We start from the raw sequence: 17210 nt of genomic DNA, 5'->3' as shown, positions 1-17210 counted from the left end.
CAGGTTCTTCCACAACAAATTCATACAAGCAAGCAAGGCTTTATGGACCTTCCACAGTCGTAGTGGAAAGACTAATCTATCCTTAACCAAGACCCAGTAAAACAAGTCATTACTCCCAGAATGCAATCATGTTAGAGGAGTTTACAACATGTCATAACTGAAATACATGACTGGCCTAATCTTACAAGATTTTGTGTGTTTGTACATGTGTGTGTTTGCGTGCTGATAGATTTTGAAGAACATCACTCCATGGTGCAGTGACACGCTTCATCAGAGCATCTAGGTCAGCGTGAGACGAGAGGAGGAAAACATAAAGTGACGTTTTGGGGCGGACGAGGGTGCGCGAGCAAAGACGTTCAAAGATGAGAGAGGAGGGCGGAAATGAAGCCACGTGCGTGGGAGCGACGGGAGGAAAAGACACGGGACACAGATTAAAAGAGGGAGGCTGCATTCGAGCTTATTTCTCTTAGGATTTCTTCCTTGGTGCCATAATGATTGCAGCTCAATCCTGATTATTAGCACTGTATTCTTTATTAAAGGCACAAAGGGACTGAAACGAATCAAGTATTCAGGAAATGAGTCACAACAGTGGAAAGAAAAAAAGGTTTACCTGGTTCAGTTAATTTAATTCTAAGCCACAGTGGGTCGTTCCACAGTGAGGGCCTGGGTCGTTCACTGTGTCAAGTGGCTTTTTAAATTCAGAGCCGCCAAGGTTCTCTTCTCTTTACGCCCCTCCTGCCTTGCCCCCTTGTTTGTCATTTGTCTACAGCGGCACTCCTATTCTAAATACCATCAAGCCTCATTTTTGCCTTTTGTTTAATCTGGCAGCTCAATGCTCAAACTATAATTGTTTCCATTTTAGTATCCATTCCTCCTCTTTCACACTCTGTCTTTGACCTGCGCACACACACACACACACACACACACACACATTGCACACACAACTCCCCTCCACGCCAAAGCATCTCAAGGTTTTGAGTGTTTAGAAAGGATCATAAAATAAATTTTTCATCAACAAAAAGAGCGAGTGAGCAAGGTGAGAGTCTTTAAAAGCATGCTATTTACATCACTGCATATTTCTTTCATAATAATCATGTTATGGTCCTCCCCTCTCTCTCTGTCCCCTCTTCCCTTCCGTCAGCGGCTGCTTCACGCCATCGGCAATATTCCCTCTCCTTCCCAAATGTGAATGGATGTCTCCAGTGGGAGACTGTCGCGTTCTATTTTGCACATCTTTTAAGAGTAGCACTGAAGCTCCACAATCATGAAGGGGGGTTGGGGTGTGTTCCATGGTGTGATTCAGAGGAAGCAGATTTGGTGGCCTGTGTTGTTCCATGCCTTTGCTCTCTCTGCAGCCCCAACTAGATTGTGATGAAGCAGGAGGGACGGTGCTGCTGTGAGGCCAGGCACATGTTAATTGACCATACCCCATCTGTGTGTTGAAGTCCCTCTGACACACACACACGCACACACACACACTCACACCAGTCACATCAGTATTGGGAAGGCAATCTGTATTCTCAGCAGCTTTCCAGGTTGGCCGGATGCTGATCCATCAAACCACAACGCTGTCGCTACGTATCCTCAGCAACCTTCATGCTTTAAAGCAAAGCCCCTCCGGTCCTCTATATGTGTGTGCATGTGCGTGTGCGTGTGTGTGTGTGTGTGTGTGTGCAAGTGTTCACACCCACAGCCCCAAATATTCTGACACACAATCCCTCATGCACAAGCCCAACAAATAATTCATATCTTAATGGCTAATGTTACCATTTCTTCCAGACACTCCCCAGGTCCTCCAATCACAAAAGAAAAGTGTGCGTGTGTGTGTCTGTGTGCGAAAAGTGCGTGTGTGTCTTGTCTCTTTGATCATCCATATGAACAGGCTGGTCCCATGTGAAGCGACGTCTTGCTCATCATCACCCAGTGGCCATGAGGGGTACTTGCGTCTCCTCCTCAACTTGATCTGCCACAAAGAGTGAATATTCCAATTCCTGTGTGTTTTCCTCTTCAAGCTGCATTCACGCCACAGTGTTATGTAACCAAATGAGCACTTGCAAAAGAGATACACACACACATATTGATTCCCAGTGGACAGCTGCTTCGACTTTCAAATAATCTGTTTGCTTTCCACTATACAGTCACAGGGACAACAATTGGATTTCCTGTGCTTACCTTAATCCCAAACAAACAAGAGAAGTTTGGAAATTCAATTTAGACTCTTGTTCAGTTTTGCACAACTGTTAAAGCATCATCTCTCTCCCTTTTATGATTTTCTCCCTCAACAGATTAGTATATTCATGACCCACCTGTCCAACTATGGCAATGATCGCCTCGGTCTCTACACATTCGTGCACTTGGCCTCTTTTCTTCGCTCATGGACAAACCTGAGGCTACACACACTTCCTCCTCCTCAGCTCGCCCACAAGTACTTCCAGTTGTTCCCAGAACAGAGGGACCCACTTTGGCAGGTATGTCTTCAACTGTGAAGATTTTTGCACCAGGGCTCCCCCTAAACATGACATTTGTGGCACCCCCTTTATGTTGTGATCAAAATGCTTTAGATTACATGCTAACATACATGTAGATATCCTCAAAGTTTTACAATCATGAGACGAATGGTCAGTGACTTAATTAGTTGCTAGGTCTTGCCCATGCTCCTGCAGGGACAATTTGCTTGATGTTTTTCCACCAATCTTGCTAAAATGTTACAGGCATGTGCTTGCCAGTCCCCTAAAGGTGTGTACCAAATTTCGTAGCGACCCTAACCCTAAACACCCTAAAGTTACTCTGTGTTTTGTATAGCGCATTAAGCTGTGTGAGAAATTGCAAGCCATACCCTCCTGAAAACTAGCCATTACCCCACATAGAAATGTCTTTTGGGACAGAAATATGAATGTCGACCAAAATGTTTTATTTGTTTGTTTTGTTTGATAGTTCACAATCAGGTGACCTTCATTGTCATCCTGCAGACGTTTTGACATGCATAACAGGCCTATTTTTTTCCAAAGATTGCAACAAGTATTTGAAATACAAACAAAATAGCGCACATAAATCTTACCTCAGTGCATAGGTTTGCACAAGGGCAGTGCACAACATGACCGTGTCCTGGCTAGTCCGATAATCTACATCAATGAGCGAGCAGCTGACAAAACGCAATGCTGACATCACCAAGAAGCCACGCGACTTAAGGAAGCAGGGAAAAATTGAAGACACTTGTACAGCCAACTGCAAAAAAAGTGAAATGGATGACCAGAGGAAGCCAAAGCACTTAATGTCAGGGACATCAAAGAACTGGACAAATATTTGAAGATTACATGATGTCGACTGCAAGGAAATTAAACGACATAACCCACAAAGACTTGACGCAGCTTTGAAGTCAAACATCCTCAATGTTTTATTTTGTTTATTTAATGTTTTACAAATTCAAATTCATTCATATTTAATATTCATAATTTTGTCCAAATTTATCATTTTTCACATTTGATTTACTCCCTTAATAGTGCCCAAGTTTTATTGTGTCATTATTTTAACTCCTATTTGCGTCTTGATTTTTTTTTTAAACATTCTTTCATACAGGAAGTGGAAAAAATTTAAATGACAAATGTCGAGAAGTAAAATATTATAATTTTCAACAAGTGAAAGTTACAAGTGGCAGGCAGTGCATACACCAGGGTTGCCCATGTAGAGCATTGCAGAGAGTCATTAGCAATACGCCATACAGGTGTTGGAGGGAAACTCCCTCCAATTAAGTGCGATCACTACGACCGCCTAAGATTGTCGCGATGCCAACAACACTCTTACAGATAATAATGTAACCCAGCTTATCTGACACATAGGTATTAGATGCTATCGGATTCATAGTCACCAATACGCATGACTTACATTACTGCTAGTAACTTTGAGTCAGTGACTAATTTCCACCAGTGATGCGGGTACTGAAATATACGAGTTTGCTTATCCCGAGCAGAGATCAGTCAAACACTTTTTTATATTTTCTATTTTTTTGTTAGTTTTAATTGTCTGGAAGATGTCGCAAAATACAGCGCTCATCAAGCAGGAAGCTGCCGAACTAGGAAATGCCTACCTTGTAAAGCTATTCTTGAGTCCCACCTACGCAGGGGTGTTACCCTTTCCTGAGTTGATCAGTATACGACTATTGTCTGCATCTAACTGGCTCCAGCTTGTGTCAATCAAGGGTGTGGGTGGGTGTTTTCTACGTGTACAAACTGTCAAGCATTGTTTAATTCTGCAGTCTGTCTGTCTATTGTCTAATTCTAGTCAACTCTAGCAGTTTGCAGGTGTCTTGTAAAGTTGGCACTCAGCCAAATGTCATGAGCATAAATAGAACAGCTCGATGATTAAAGGTTCAGGCAACTCCAAACATCTACACTACAGCATCATCTGAAGCAGTTCACAATTAACATTTATCTTAAACATGACAAAAATATAAAAAAAACTTTTAAGTAAAATACATTTTGCTCTTTGCTCTGATCGACCAATCAGAACTGTGGGCTGGCAAGCTGGCCCTGAGAGTCGAATCAGAAATGTGATCGGCTCGAAAAAAACAGCCCCATTGCTAATAGTCTGTATGTGATAGGGGCCATCACTCCTGATTCTGAAGTCCCTGAGCAGATTACATTGATATGGCAACACATAGAAGCTGAAATCTGAGAAAAAAATAGTACATACACTGCTACTGGAAGCACTGCATCTAAGAAGCATGCTACGAAATGAAGACATTAGACTGTTGGGGATAAATTAATATAATTTAATCGAATAAATACTACAATTTATGTTTGAAATGTAGATCAGTGCTTCAGGTAATAGTTGGGCCAGCAGAGAAGACCCTGACTGCACACCACTGATTATTATATGTCATATGTTTGCATTAAACGTAGCACTGCATGAAGCATTCATCCTGTGTCTGTTCTCCTTTAGAACCCCTGTGATGACAAGCGACATAAAGATATCTGGTCTAAAGAGAAGACCTGTGACAGGTTGCCCAAGTTCTTGGTGGTTGGACCACAGAAAACAGGTACACCCTTAATAAACATATGCAATTCTTTGCAAAAGCCACCAATAGCTTTGTTGTCCTGGCCTTAGCCTGTGCGCCTATAAGTGACATACTAGTCATATACAATCATGATTGCATTGTCATCACCAAGTACAATTGTGTCCTTTTTGCTATGGACAGTACCACAGCACAATAATATAAAGCAAGCATTTTCCTACACCATCTAAGTCTTTGGACAATAGACGCATCAGTGAGCATCTTTCTTCTACCCACATGCTGCTTTACTTTGAAATAATGCAAACAGCCTTTTCTAGCTTCTTTTACTTTAAATAAGACAAAAGGATATGGGCTCGTAATTGTAAAAATCCTGCCTGACAAGAATAATATGAATTCATTTAACAACATGTCTGTTATTGTGGTTGTAACAGTGGCAAATTATCAAAAAATAATCTCAGAGGCAGTGTAGTGTATTTGTATAATTAGTGTTTAGCAGGAGACGTGTGAAGGTAATGGCGCTAATAAACCAGGTGTTGATATTATGACATGGTGGGTCACTATAGCAACAGTCGCCTTCCAGCAGCTACAGTTCATACACTTTTATTGAATGGGATCCCTTGTATGTCAGCAAGGTTGAGGCTCAATGAGAGACTGAACAAATTGGGAGTACGTGCTGTGGGTAAAATGAAGGGCGCAACTGGATAGTGTCAGACATTTTTGAATAATTTGATGGGCACGCCTGTGATCATGAGAGACACATACTGTACTGTGTGATGCCATCAGGATGACTGGTTGAGGGAAGACAAATCATCGGGTATGGCTGAGTAGGATGTCACACATATGAAGCGTGGCCACACATGCACACACTACTCTCAGCCGAGCTGAATTAATGAGCCCCTTATGAATTATGCCCCTTCTTCCAGGGACCACAGCACTTTATCTCTTCCTCCTCATGCATCCATCCATCTCCAGCAACTTCCCCAGTCCCAAGACTTATGAGGAGGTGCAGTTCTTCAATACCAATAACTACCACAAAGGGATCGACTGGTGAGGACAAACACTCAGCTACTTTCTGATGTTTTCAGCCAAAATCAAAGGAGAAGAGAACATTACAAACAAAAGCTTACAAAGGCTTCATTGTCTTTGCACACTTGAGTGACACATTAAGCATTTGCGTGTATTCAAAATGATCATTTCACTTTCATTTTTTTCTATCATGGTGGAGGATTCATGACTTTGGCAGGATGACTTTTAGGGGGTGATTGGGGGCTAGGCATGTGAATGGGTTGGTGATTGGGTGGTGTTCCGCATGGTGTTGGCCGGGATCAACGGGCCGGTGCTCGTTTGGCAGAGGGAGTTCTGCGTGTTTGTGGTTGGGTGAGGGTGGGGCAGCGGTGGGGCAGGGGCGGGTGGTGGTTGTTCTGGTTGTTCTTTGAGAATAATGAAAAGTAAAAGTAAATAAAGCTTACATGCAAGGAAACAAATCAATACAACCTGAAAAGATGGCTTCTGGAGAAATGTCTGACTAGTCATGCCAAAATGTTAGTTAATATAGGAACTCGGGCTGGGCGATATGACCTCAAATCAATATCACGATAAACTGGGCAGTTTTACCTTGATAACGATAAATGCACGATAAATCCCCGACCACTATATATGTTTTCCATCTGAAAATAATTGCAGGAAATGCAAATTAACTGCTTTTTGTTGATTTATTGACCAACTGGCACCCATTACTTTCAATTAAATATAATGCACGTAATGGGACGCACCAATTCAGCCTATAAAGCCTTCTGAAAAAACCTCCAAAAAGCGCCAACAACGCTCCATTTACATAATGCGCTTTGGGTGGTTATGTCAGTTTTCATACTCACTTTGCATTTTGTGTTCTTTTGCTCAACATCAACCCAACATAAATCTCCCTGGGACTGCGGTCCACAAATATGAATGTATCGTACATACCCTGGCACATGTACACACATGTACTAAGCTACACATACAGCCACATAACATGACTGACATCATGTCTCATGCAATTACATTCCTAATGGCCACTTATCACACTGCACAAGAAGAATGGCGTTGGTATCAACTCAACCTACCACAACCATCTCAGGTAATATTTTCCAATAAGAATAATAATACCATTTATAAATATAGTGACTTTCTCATTTTTCTAACAATTCTATTCAATTTCACGCATTCCATTGTCATGTTATTTGCCGATATGTGTGTGCCCTGTTGGCTTTAGAAAGTGGATAGATAACCATCATCAACATGGTCATTTGCACAATGAAAAGAGAATTTCACATGTTCTTGTAGCCATGTGGCCATCTATTCGTCATCAAATAAAGCGTGGAATCCTTAAAAACTGCTACTAACAGCAAACTAATCATGGTTTCCTATAGAGACGCTTCTAAAATGTTTTTATTTTCTTATTCTTTATTTGTGAATTGTCAATTTTGCAGAATTGGCCATGACGTACATGTTTTTTGTTTATTTAAAGTCAAGTACTTGTGTTATTAGTTTTTAGTATCATTCGGAGCGGCGTTACAGTGCATCCAAAAGAAAAGAAAGTGTTTTTAGAGCATGAGTGGGAAAGCAGTATAGTACGTCACAGAGAGCAGTCATCATTCCCGCAGCACTCCAGTATCCAACTGTTAACATAGCTAGTTAGCTACGTCAGCGAGTGCAGCTTGTACGGCTGAGATGTCATCGCGCGTCAACTCAAGTTGCCGATCTGAACCAAGAGGAAGTTGTAGGAGACTTGCGGATTTATATACAGATGCGCCAAAATGTTACTCTACTTTGATTCACTTTGTATGGAATTATTTCAGGAGCAAAATGCGAATGAAAGGGTAGAAAAATGTAGTCGCACGTGTGCTCCCTTTTTATTTTTTTCTACTCGCACAGTCTATTTCTGCCCGCATATGCGAGTGAAATGCTGGCACTGTACAGCCTCTTCTTCATTTGAACCATCAGCCTCGTTGTCTGTTTCCCTTCTTGTTCAGGCTGGATGGGTGGAGTCACGTGACTACACACGCTGTACCACGAACATAGCATACCAGCACACACAATCAAAACAGACAAAAATGACGTTTATTTTCTTTTTTTTTAAAACACAGAATTTAGCGACATGGGCAAAATGACGTCGGGTAACGTGGTAAATTTCGGTAACGGTAAATTTTCGGCTTATCGCCCAGGATAAATAGGAACAAATTGAATCAGGTTATCAGCGTGTGGACAACGTTTACACAAAGAACTGTGTTTGAACATATCATTATAGGACATCATATGTTAGCACATGAGGGAGACTGAAGACGTCATATGACAGCATCCTGCAGCTGTATCTTGCTCTACGGGTGCTTTAAAATGTTGGTTGCACTACTCAGCTGTTGGTGTGAAACTCATGCGTGTTATACTTGCTATGCTATTGTTTACAATGAACTCATCAGCGCTATTAATACTGGCCGAACAGGTTGCTCGTTACCACTATTACAATATTGGTTCTGTTGCTTCTGTGTTGTGCAGTATACTCGTGAATAAATGGATACACAATTATGAACCCAATGTATGTAATTAATTACACAGAACGGAGCCGATACAGTGTTGGACACAAAACAGAACATAGTTTGTCTAAATACTACCATGATGTGTCAAAGTATTCCAAATATGTGTATCCCTCACTGTAGGTACATGGAGTTCTTCCCTGTACCCTCCAACGTGAGCACGGACTTCCTGTTTGAGAAAAGTGCCAACTACTTCCCCTCAGAGGAGTCCCCGCGGCGCGCCGCAACCCTGCTGCCCAAGGCCAAGATTATCACCTTGCTCATCAACCCCTCTGATAGAGCCTACAGCTGGTACCAGGTGCATACAAACACACACGTGGCCACAACATTAGGTAGAGTGGCACAATCTAGAGCCAGTACAAGGATTCTATCAAATATTGTTCATATAACAATATGGCAATATGGTTGCCAGTGTTGTATCAAGTAAGAATGCTTGGTTGTGTTTTTTCTCACGCTCCAGCATCAAAGAGCTCACGAGGACCACGCAGCCCTTCGCTTTACCTTCTATGATGTCATCAGCGCAAGAGCAGGCGCTCCAGCCGAGCTGCGTTCCCTGCAGAACCGCTGTTTGAACCCTGGCCTGTATGCCACACACCTTGACAGGTGGCTCACGTACTACCCTGCTAATCAGGTGTGGTGTCTCATTATAGCATGACAACCTACTGTACAATTACAACATACTAACCTATTTGTGCATATAGATGATGATCATAGATGGCCATCAGCTGAGAGCAGACCCTGCTGCTGTCATGGATGAAGTTCAGAAGTTTCTGGGAGTCACTCCTCATTTTAACTACTCGCAGGCCCTCACGTAAGTCCCTCACATAACAAAGAACACTATGTAATAAAGCATTAGGCCACCACACCCCCTGGAATTGACAATGGAATAAAACTGGGGGTTAGTCCTCTCTTTCCACTCTTCTGGAAAGACTTTCTACAAAATTATGGAGTGTATCCATGGGGCTATTTGTCAAAGCTTTGGGGAAAACACATTCGCCACTTGGTAGCGCAACTGTACTCTTGAAGTACCATTACCTTATTTTTAGTTAAATGAGGTTTTCATTTACTCTTGTTTTCCAATTCTACAAGCGATCAAATTCCAAATTTGTGTAAATTGTGACATCTACTGGTGATGAGCAGAGCATTAAACATCACAGGACCCACAGTTCGCACATGGCCTTGAGCCAGTAAGACCTGGCTTCACACCCGTTAAGGTTAAGGCTTTTGTTTAGACTTTTTTTCAGAATTCCACATGCAACTGCTGATGTGGCATTAACTATGAGAGTAATTACTTTTTAAATGAGTAATTAACACACGTTTCTTGCAAGTGTTTCTTCACAAGTATGTCTCCATAGCAACTCGCCTAGCTTGCACAACCCGCATGTTTGTCTCAAGCTGTGTGAATAAAAATGAGGTCAGTCCGGCTCACATTGCCTGTGAGCAATGCAAATTTGCCACTGAGATGAGAAAATTCACTTTTGCACTAATTTGAAACATGTAGCCATTTTTTTTCTCTCTCCGATTCTAATAGATTGTTGGCACTCGTTCCAATTGAAGTTTGCAATGAGTGGTAAACACTTTATTAGTCAAGCACGTCTCATTAGAATGTATCTTGCCTACCAGCCCTCTCCTCTCCAGACAGCAGCGTCTCAACGTTTGTACATGAGGACAGAGAGCGCTTCTGTCATAGATGGCAGACTGACACGCATACAAAATAATGTGCAAAGAGATGCGTCTTGACAGGAGTGTCAACAAAGTGTGTATATGTGAGGGGGAAAGCGGAGTCAGTCACAAAAAAAAAATTTTGTCTTGTTCTTTTGACATGGCAGGGGCCTGACAGCTCCTCATACAACAAAGCCTTTTTATTTAATCTTTTCTTCCTCCCGTCTTGTCACAGGAAAAATAAAAAAAACACACTCGACGAGGACACCAAATGATGCATACAGATAACCGTATTTCATTCGCATCCACATTGACCGAATATCTGTCGACAACACTAATATGAATATTTTTACCACAACACAACACAACACAACGCAAAAGCAAAGTGCAGCAGCATACATAAATAAATATATCATCTTCAATGGGATCAGCTCCAAACTGTACACCTTCAACTGTATATTTCCTATTAACGTGCATTTTTGCCAGTCCCACCAGGACAGTCGTACTGTATATACTGTGTGCTTTTTGAGGTTAATTACAATTGACTTTGTTTTTTTTTTTGGGGGGGGGGGCATTTTATCTTGTGCCACTGCTCCCCTTCTCAAATAAATGCCGTTTTTTTTACTCAGGACGTTGCCACCATGTGTAGCAGTGGACACACACTCAAGAAAATATAACACTTTTGTTTTTGCTCTCATTTTTTCAAGCGCTGAAGTCAAAAATGTCAAACTTTTTCTATGGACACAAAAGGCCTGTTTCTCTCAAATATTGTTCACACATCTCTCTAAATCTGTGTTAGTGAGCATTCATAATTCGTCCACCTTTCATGTGTGCCATATGAAGATGCTGATTAGACAGCATGATTATTGCACAGGTTGGCCACAATAAAAGGCCGCTCCAAAACGTGCAGTGTTACTGTAACTGTATCAAAATTGTGTATAATTTACCAAATGAACACAATGGTGGTGTTTTTAAATCCATTTGACCCATTTGCACAAATACAATTGCTTAGGAATATGTAATATAATGGCATAGTTATGTAATATAACTATACAAGCACACCTTTCTAGTACATAAACGTATGACCTCTTATAAATGCCTCGTACTTGAGTAACTCAAAGAGCCCAGTTTCAACTTTACAATATATATACAGTAATCCCTCGTTCATCACGGTTAATTGGTTCCAGACCCCATCGTGGTAAGTGAATTTCTGCAGGATTCTTTCTTTATAAATCAAAAACCTGTTTACAAGCTTCTCAATGTGTTTTTAAGATTCTTAGAGTCATCTAGACATTAATATCTCTGTAGTCACCTTTACACTCGTATTACCCAATATATTAGACATAATAAGATTAAATAAGCCATTTAAGACATAAGACTTGCACTCATGTGTGTTGCTGTAAATGTGCTGAGTGGGGGGGAGCAGACAGGAAGTGAAGTTGGGGGTTCAGAGTTTAATTTTAACTTGGCGTGGGTTACGGCCACAACAGTAGCCCATGTTAGGGATTATTGTTCCTGTTGTGAGTTAATTCAAAGCTGCAATAAAAGCCTGTTGTTCTGGCGATCAGGTCTGGTGCTTGTGTTTCTCACCGAACATTACAGTAACATTACTGACACCTAGTGACTACGCATTATCAGAACGTTTTTGAATGTGTCTTCTGAATGCCTGATATTTGTATTTTAGTTCATTTTTATGCTTGAAAATGCAAAAAAAAAATTAACTAAAACACAAATGCTAAAATGCAAAAAATATGTAACATTGGCTTAAATATGCATATTAAATATGCTTTTTTAAACTCATAATAGGCCGTATTCAACCATGAAACCGTTTTGTCCTCCAGCCAGGTTCTAACAGATCTTTTTGCTGCTGTTGTGGTTTTCTGTTTGTCCCCTCTGAAACCACTTACAGTTGTTCCTCGTTTAATCGGCTCCAGACCCAACCGCGATAAGTGAATTTCTGCGAAGTATGATTCAGTATTAATATATTGAATATTTTTGTGGTTTGAGCATAGAAAACCTGTTTATGACTTTGTATGATTAAAGCCCTCTAGACATGAAATAGCACCCCTATAGTCACTATTGTACTCCTATTATTCTTTGTTTACACCATAATGAGCAGGCTACGGGATCACTGCAGGGACATAACAGACATAAGAGCCATTTGTATGCTTGAAAATGCTTGATTCAGGCAAAAAGTATTTAAAATGTGCTTCAATCTGAATATTTTTTTTACTATAATAGGCCGTATTCAACCACAAAACAGCATGATCTATTAATATTTATGCGTTTCAAAAACCATGATAGAGTGAAGCTTCTGTATTGTATGTACGTTGTATTGTGTTGTTGTGTTTCTAATACATGTTCGAATAATTATTCAGTCAAGATATATCTACAAAATATTACAAACAGTTCTTAGTATGATACAGTGATGTCCTATACCGTTGCACAATAAGAAACATATTGAAATGTGCATTATATACAGTGGTGTGAAAAAGTGTTTGCCCCCTTCCTGAGAAAATGTTAATATTAGTCAATGACAACACCACTGAAGACAAAATTCAGTTTTTAAATGAAACTTCATATTATTAAGAGAGAAAACTAAATCTAAACCTACATGGCCCTGTGTGAAATAGTGATTGCTCCCTAAACCTAATAACTGGATGCGTCATCGCTGTGCTCTTTGGGTCATTTTGGTTGGCCGGCCGCTGTTGGGAAGGTTCACCACTGTTCCATGTTTTTCGCCATTTGTGGATAATGGCTCTCACTGTGGTTGGCTTACGAAAAGGCTTTATAGCCTTTTCCAGACTGATAGACTGATTTTCCAGACTGACACAGGGCCATGTAGGTTTGGATCTTTTTCTCCCTTCATAATAAAATGTTTCATTTTAAAATCTGCATTTTGTATTCAGATGTATTGTCATTGACTAATATTGACATTTTTTTTAATGATCGGAAACACTTAAGTGTGACAAACATGCAAAAAATAAGAAATCAGGAAGGGGGCAAACATTTTTTCACACCACTGTATATTATAGTTGTTGTAGTCCAATGCAGTTATTGCATTGGCTCTCATTATATTGCCCTGGTATCCCCAGTGAAGTGGCCAGTTAAAGTAAATAACGGCATTTAATTAATCTCCTATTTGAAATCCTCCTGGCTCTGTTTTGTCTGTTCAGGTTTGACCCTCAGAAGGGCTTCTGGTGTCAGCTCCTTGAGGGAGGAAAGACAAAGTGCTTGGGGAAGAGCAAAGGGCGAAAGTATCCTCCCATGGAACCAGAGGTAAACACATTTACTGTGTAAATATTTAAAAGTATACATTGGATCAAATGTCTTTTGGGGGAAGCTGCAATGTGACGGGCAATGACAATTCCACACAGGCCACATTTCCCCCAGGAAATTCTGCAATCGGATGGAAAGTGTGCAGCAAACAGACCCCAAAATTACATCGTCATTATGAGACCTCGGTAATGACACAACACCCTTGAGAGGGAGGATGGGGAGATTAGGATGGAACGAGGATGGTAGAAGGAGAAAATCGAATCCATAAATCTTTGTCCTGGCCACTGATTCCACAGAGGAGCTCAGAATCACACATTTGCTCTCAAATGAAGACAAGCACGCACAGAATCAATCCATCTTCTCACGTGCACTCACACGTGGCTAATAGGTGGATCTCACTCACCTTTAATTAAACTGTTTGCCAGATACTGCCTCCACCAGGGAGGAAACTGAAAACGATAGAAATAGATAAACCCCACACATTTCATTCTGTCTTCCCAAGGGACAATACTATAGGAATGACACTTGGATATACTTTAGAGTATTCATACATTTACTATCTACTGAAAACACAAAAACACACAACCATTATTGTCTGAATACCTGGCAACACAAGTGAGCACAGCTCACAGTGAAATTGCTCAAAGTTTACATTTTTAGTGAGAACCCCATTGTTATCTAGCACTACCTTAATCCTCTTGAGCATGGAATTCACCAGAGCTGCACAGGTTGTTCCTGGAATCCTCTTCCACTCCTCCATGATGACACTTTACCACACTTCCTCTTGAGGATGCCGCACAGGTGCTCAGTCATGTTCAGGTCTGGAGACATACTTGGCCACTCCGTCACCTTCGCCTCCCTCAACAAGGCACTTGTCATCTTGGAGGTGCGTTCGGGCACCATTTCATGTTGGAAAACTCCCATGTGGCCAAGTTTCCCAAAGGAGGGCACTGTGGTCTGCTTTACAATGTCACCGTACATTTTGGAATTCATGTTCGACCACAGCTTTCCAGTGCTGGTCGCAGTCATAGAGTCCCATACCAAGACACTAGGTCACCACTCTGCTTGACTGCAGCCAATACACACACTTGTAATGCCAGCTATTTAGGCAATATTGTTTTACAACCTTAAAACATATATAATCATTGTAAAAAAATGAAGTTGGCTACTTGGCAGATTTCATGGTCCTATTGTGGTTGATTTATATACAGTAGCTGTGCTTTTGCTTCACAAGTATTTCTGCATTGGAATCTCAGCTCAAACCTTTTTGTGTGGAGTTTGCATGTTCTCCACATACTTACATTTACACATCTGGAAGTGTGTAAAAATTAATCCTTCATTATCATGATTCATAATCCTTCCACAGTAAGCCCTCAGTTAATTGGTTCCAGACCCGGCCGTGATAAGTGAATTTCTGTAAAGTACGATTCCTTCTTTATGAATGGATTACAGTGTTTTCCTTGTTAGAGCATAGGAAACCTGTTTAAGACCTTCTAAATGCGATTTTTAACATAATTAGCACCCTGTAGACTTGAAATAACCCCTTTAGTCATCTTTACTCTTATATTATCCCACATTGTGGACATAATAACACAAAATAAGACATTTAAGACATAAATAAGACTCGTGCTTGTGTGTGTTGCTGTTAATGCGTTGCAGTGCAAGGGGAGCTAAGTTGAGGGCACACAGGAAGTCGGGGGTTCAGAATTGAGTTTCAGCTTGGTGTGGGTTACGGCAGCAACAGTAGCCCGTTTTAGGGATTATTGTGCCAGTTGTGAGATCATCCAAACCTGCCATAAAAGCCTGCGTGTCTCAGCAAACATTACAGTAACATTACTGACACCTAGCGACCAGTGTAGGATACTCCATATCATGTCTTTGAACGCGTCTTCTGAATGCCTTCTATTTTGTATTTTAGTTCATTTAGTAACTTTTATGCTTGAAAATGCTTAATTCAGGTAAAAAAATATGCAAAATTTTGTTATGCTTTATTTTTTTCTAGTAATAGGCCATATTCAAGCATGATGTATTAAATATATTTTTGAAAAACCGTGATAGAGTGAAGTCGTGAAATTCTAAGCGCTAAGTGGCGAGGGATACTGTACTGCTGTTTTTGGAGTAATTTCCTGTGTGACCCTCCCTGTTCTTTATCTGCTTTGTGCAGCACGGGAACCATAAAGGCCTAATTCTGCCGAGCAACAATTAGTCGTGTAGATATAAAAAAAATCGGAGCGCTTCTGACCCCTTGTCTGTCAATTGCACCTCTATTAGGTTTCCCCTCTTTTTGACATTTGTCCTCTTCTACTGTCTTCCCTGTGCAGGCTCGTGCATATCTGTCCAGGTACTACAGGGAACACAACGTGGAGTTGTCAAAGCTGTTGCATCGCCTCGGACAGCCTCTTCCCTCTTGGCTGAGAGAGGAGCTGCAGAAGGTCAGCGGCATTCAACTATCCCCAGCATATCAATTCATTATATACGTGGGTATTGGGGGGGGTTGTTCTCCAACTTTGTTCAACTTTTCTCCCCAGTGGTCTCACTTTCCAAATATGTCCAAAAACCGAGTCATTTAGTTAATTAAATCCTGTTCTTCTGCCCTTTTCTACCCGCCCCTCTTTCTTCACACACCCCCTCCGTCTTCGCCTCTTTCTTAAGGTTAGATAACCTTTGCATCCATGAGCCGGGGTTAATGGCCAAAGGTCAAACAGCACAAGGCAACCTGGAGTACCCGACCTTGAGACGCACTCTCCAGCGAACCCCTGAGTGGGAATGGCGAGGACGCGACGCCTTGTTTCATTCACACCTCTGAAGGGCAAAGAAATGATGGAAGAGAGAGAAGCAGCTCTGAAGTCCAAGAGGAGTTCATCATGGTGAGCTCTTACAGGGAGCTTTTGTCTGATTTCCACCTTTTACTGTAAACCATCACGCCACAACAGCGCTGGTTAGCTGTGGGACTCCCCTCATGAGGACTTTGCACTTCCTCCAGGACGAACACACAACAAAAAGAGATTCCCTTTACTTTCTTACATTGTAAGTGCATAGACTCAGGGTGGTGTTTGATTTTGTATCAGCTTGTTTGTTCAAAATCAAAAGTGGCTGCCGGCAGATCTGGCAGCCTTGTTCTGCTCAGAGATGGCCCCCGAGGCTTCCGGAAAGAAAATAACATGTTGGAAGCCGTCGCTGAGCCGAGAAGCCTGCGTGATATAGGCCTGTGACGAGCCATAAAGGAGAAGAAAAATGCATACACGTCAATGCTATCAGTGCTGGAGACAGCAGACGGAGTAAAGACAACCGATCAAAACCAGCCCATGTGACGCATAGGAAGCGTCTGCTTTATTATTGTCCCCGTTTCTCTTTTCCTTTATGATACCTTCAGTTGTTTACCTTCCATTTTATGACAAAAAACCATGACATGTCAGAAAGAGAAACCAAAATAAAATAAAGGAATCTGCCTGATCGTAACTGTGCTGTGTGCTTTTCTATGATAGCAGAGCTGTTGTTGGTTTAAAAGTTCCGATATGGTACCGTACAACCAAGTGTGACTACACGCCTCATTCAGCAGAGTATATCTTGACAAGGGACAGAGCTATATAAATTAAACGTAGATATGCTTTTGAGCAGTCAGTGTGCAGCTTGTATAGCAGTATAGATGTACTATCTGCTAAAAATAACTCAACAAACAGCCATTATGG

At 41.3% G+C, this 17210-nt stretch overlaps 1 protein-coding gene across 3 annotated transcripts in view; it reads left to right on the top strand.

The window, feature by feature from the left end:
* ndst3 (N-deacetylase/N-sulfotransferase (heparan glucosaminyl) 3) overlaps positions 1-16972 on the top strand; it is a 61961-nt gene extending 44989 nt beyond the window's left edge. For 2 of the 3 annotated variants that reach the window (XM_054778726.1, XM_054778725.1), the window contains exons 7-15: positions 2286-2468; positions 4939-5035; positions 5935-6058; positions 8704-8878; positions 9041-9211; positions 9282-9391; positions 13419-13521; positions 15843-15953; positions 16179-16972. In XM_054778726.1, coding sequence (XP_054634701.1) covers positions 2286-2468; positions 4939-5035; positions 5935-6058; positions 8704-8878; positions 9041-9211; positions 9282-9391; positions 13419-13521; positions 15843-15953; positions 16179-16208 — 1104 coding nt within the window. In that variant the 3' untranslated portion in view covers positions 16209-16972. Of the gene's footprint in view, positions 1-2285; positions 2469-4938; positions 5036-5934; positions 6059-8703; positions 8879-9040; positions 9212-9281; positions 9392-13418; positions 13522-15842; positions 15954-16173 lie in introns of all 3 variants that reach the window. The other variant, XM_054778729.1, reaches the window with a different exon arrangement.
* Positions 16973-17210: the final 238 nt, after the last annotated feature.

This window comes from Dunckerocampus dactyliophorus, chromosome 6, assembly GCF_027744805.1.
Source record: "Dunckerocampus dactyliophorus isolate RoL2022-P2 chromosome 6, RoL_Ddac_1.1, whole genome shotgun sequence".
NCBI lineage: Eukaryota > Metazoa > Chordata > Actinopteri > Syngnathiformes > Syngnathidae > Dunckerocampus > Dunckerocampus dactyliophorus.
The sequence above is the reverse complement of the archived record's forward strand: the minus strand, read 5'-3'. Positions and strand labels throughout refer to the sequence as shown.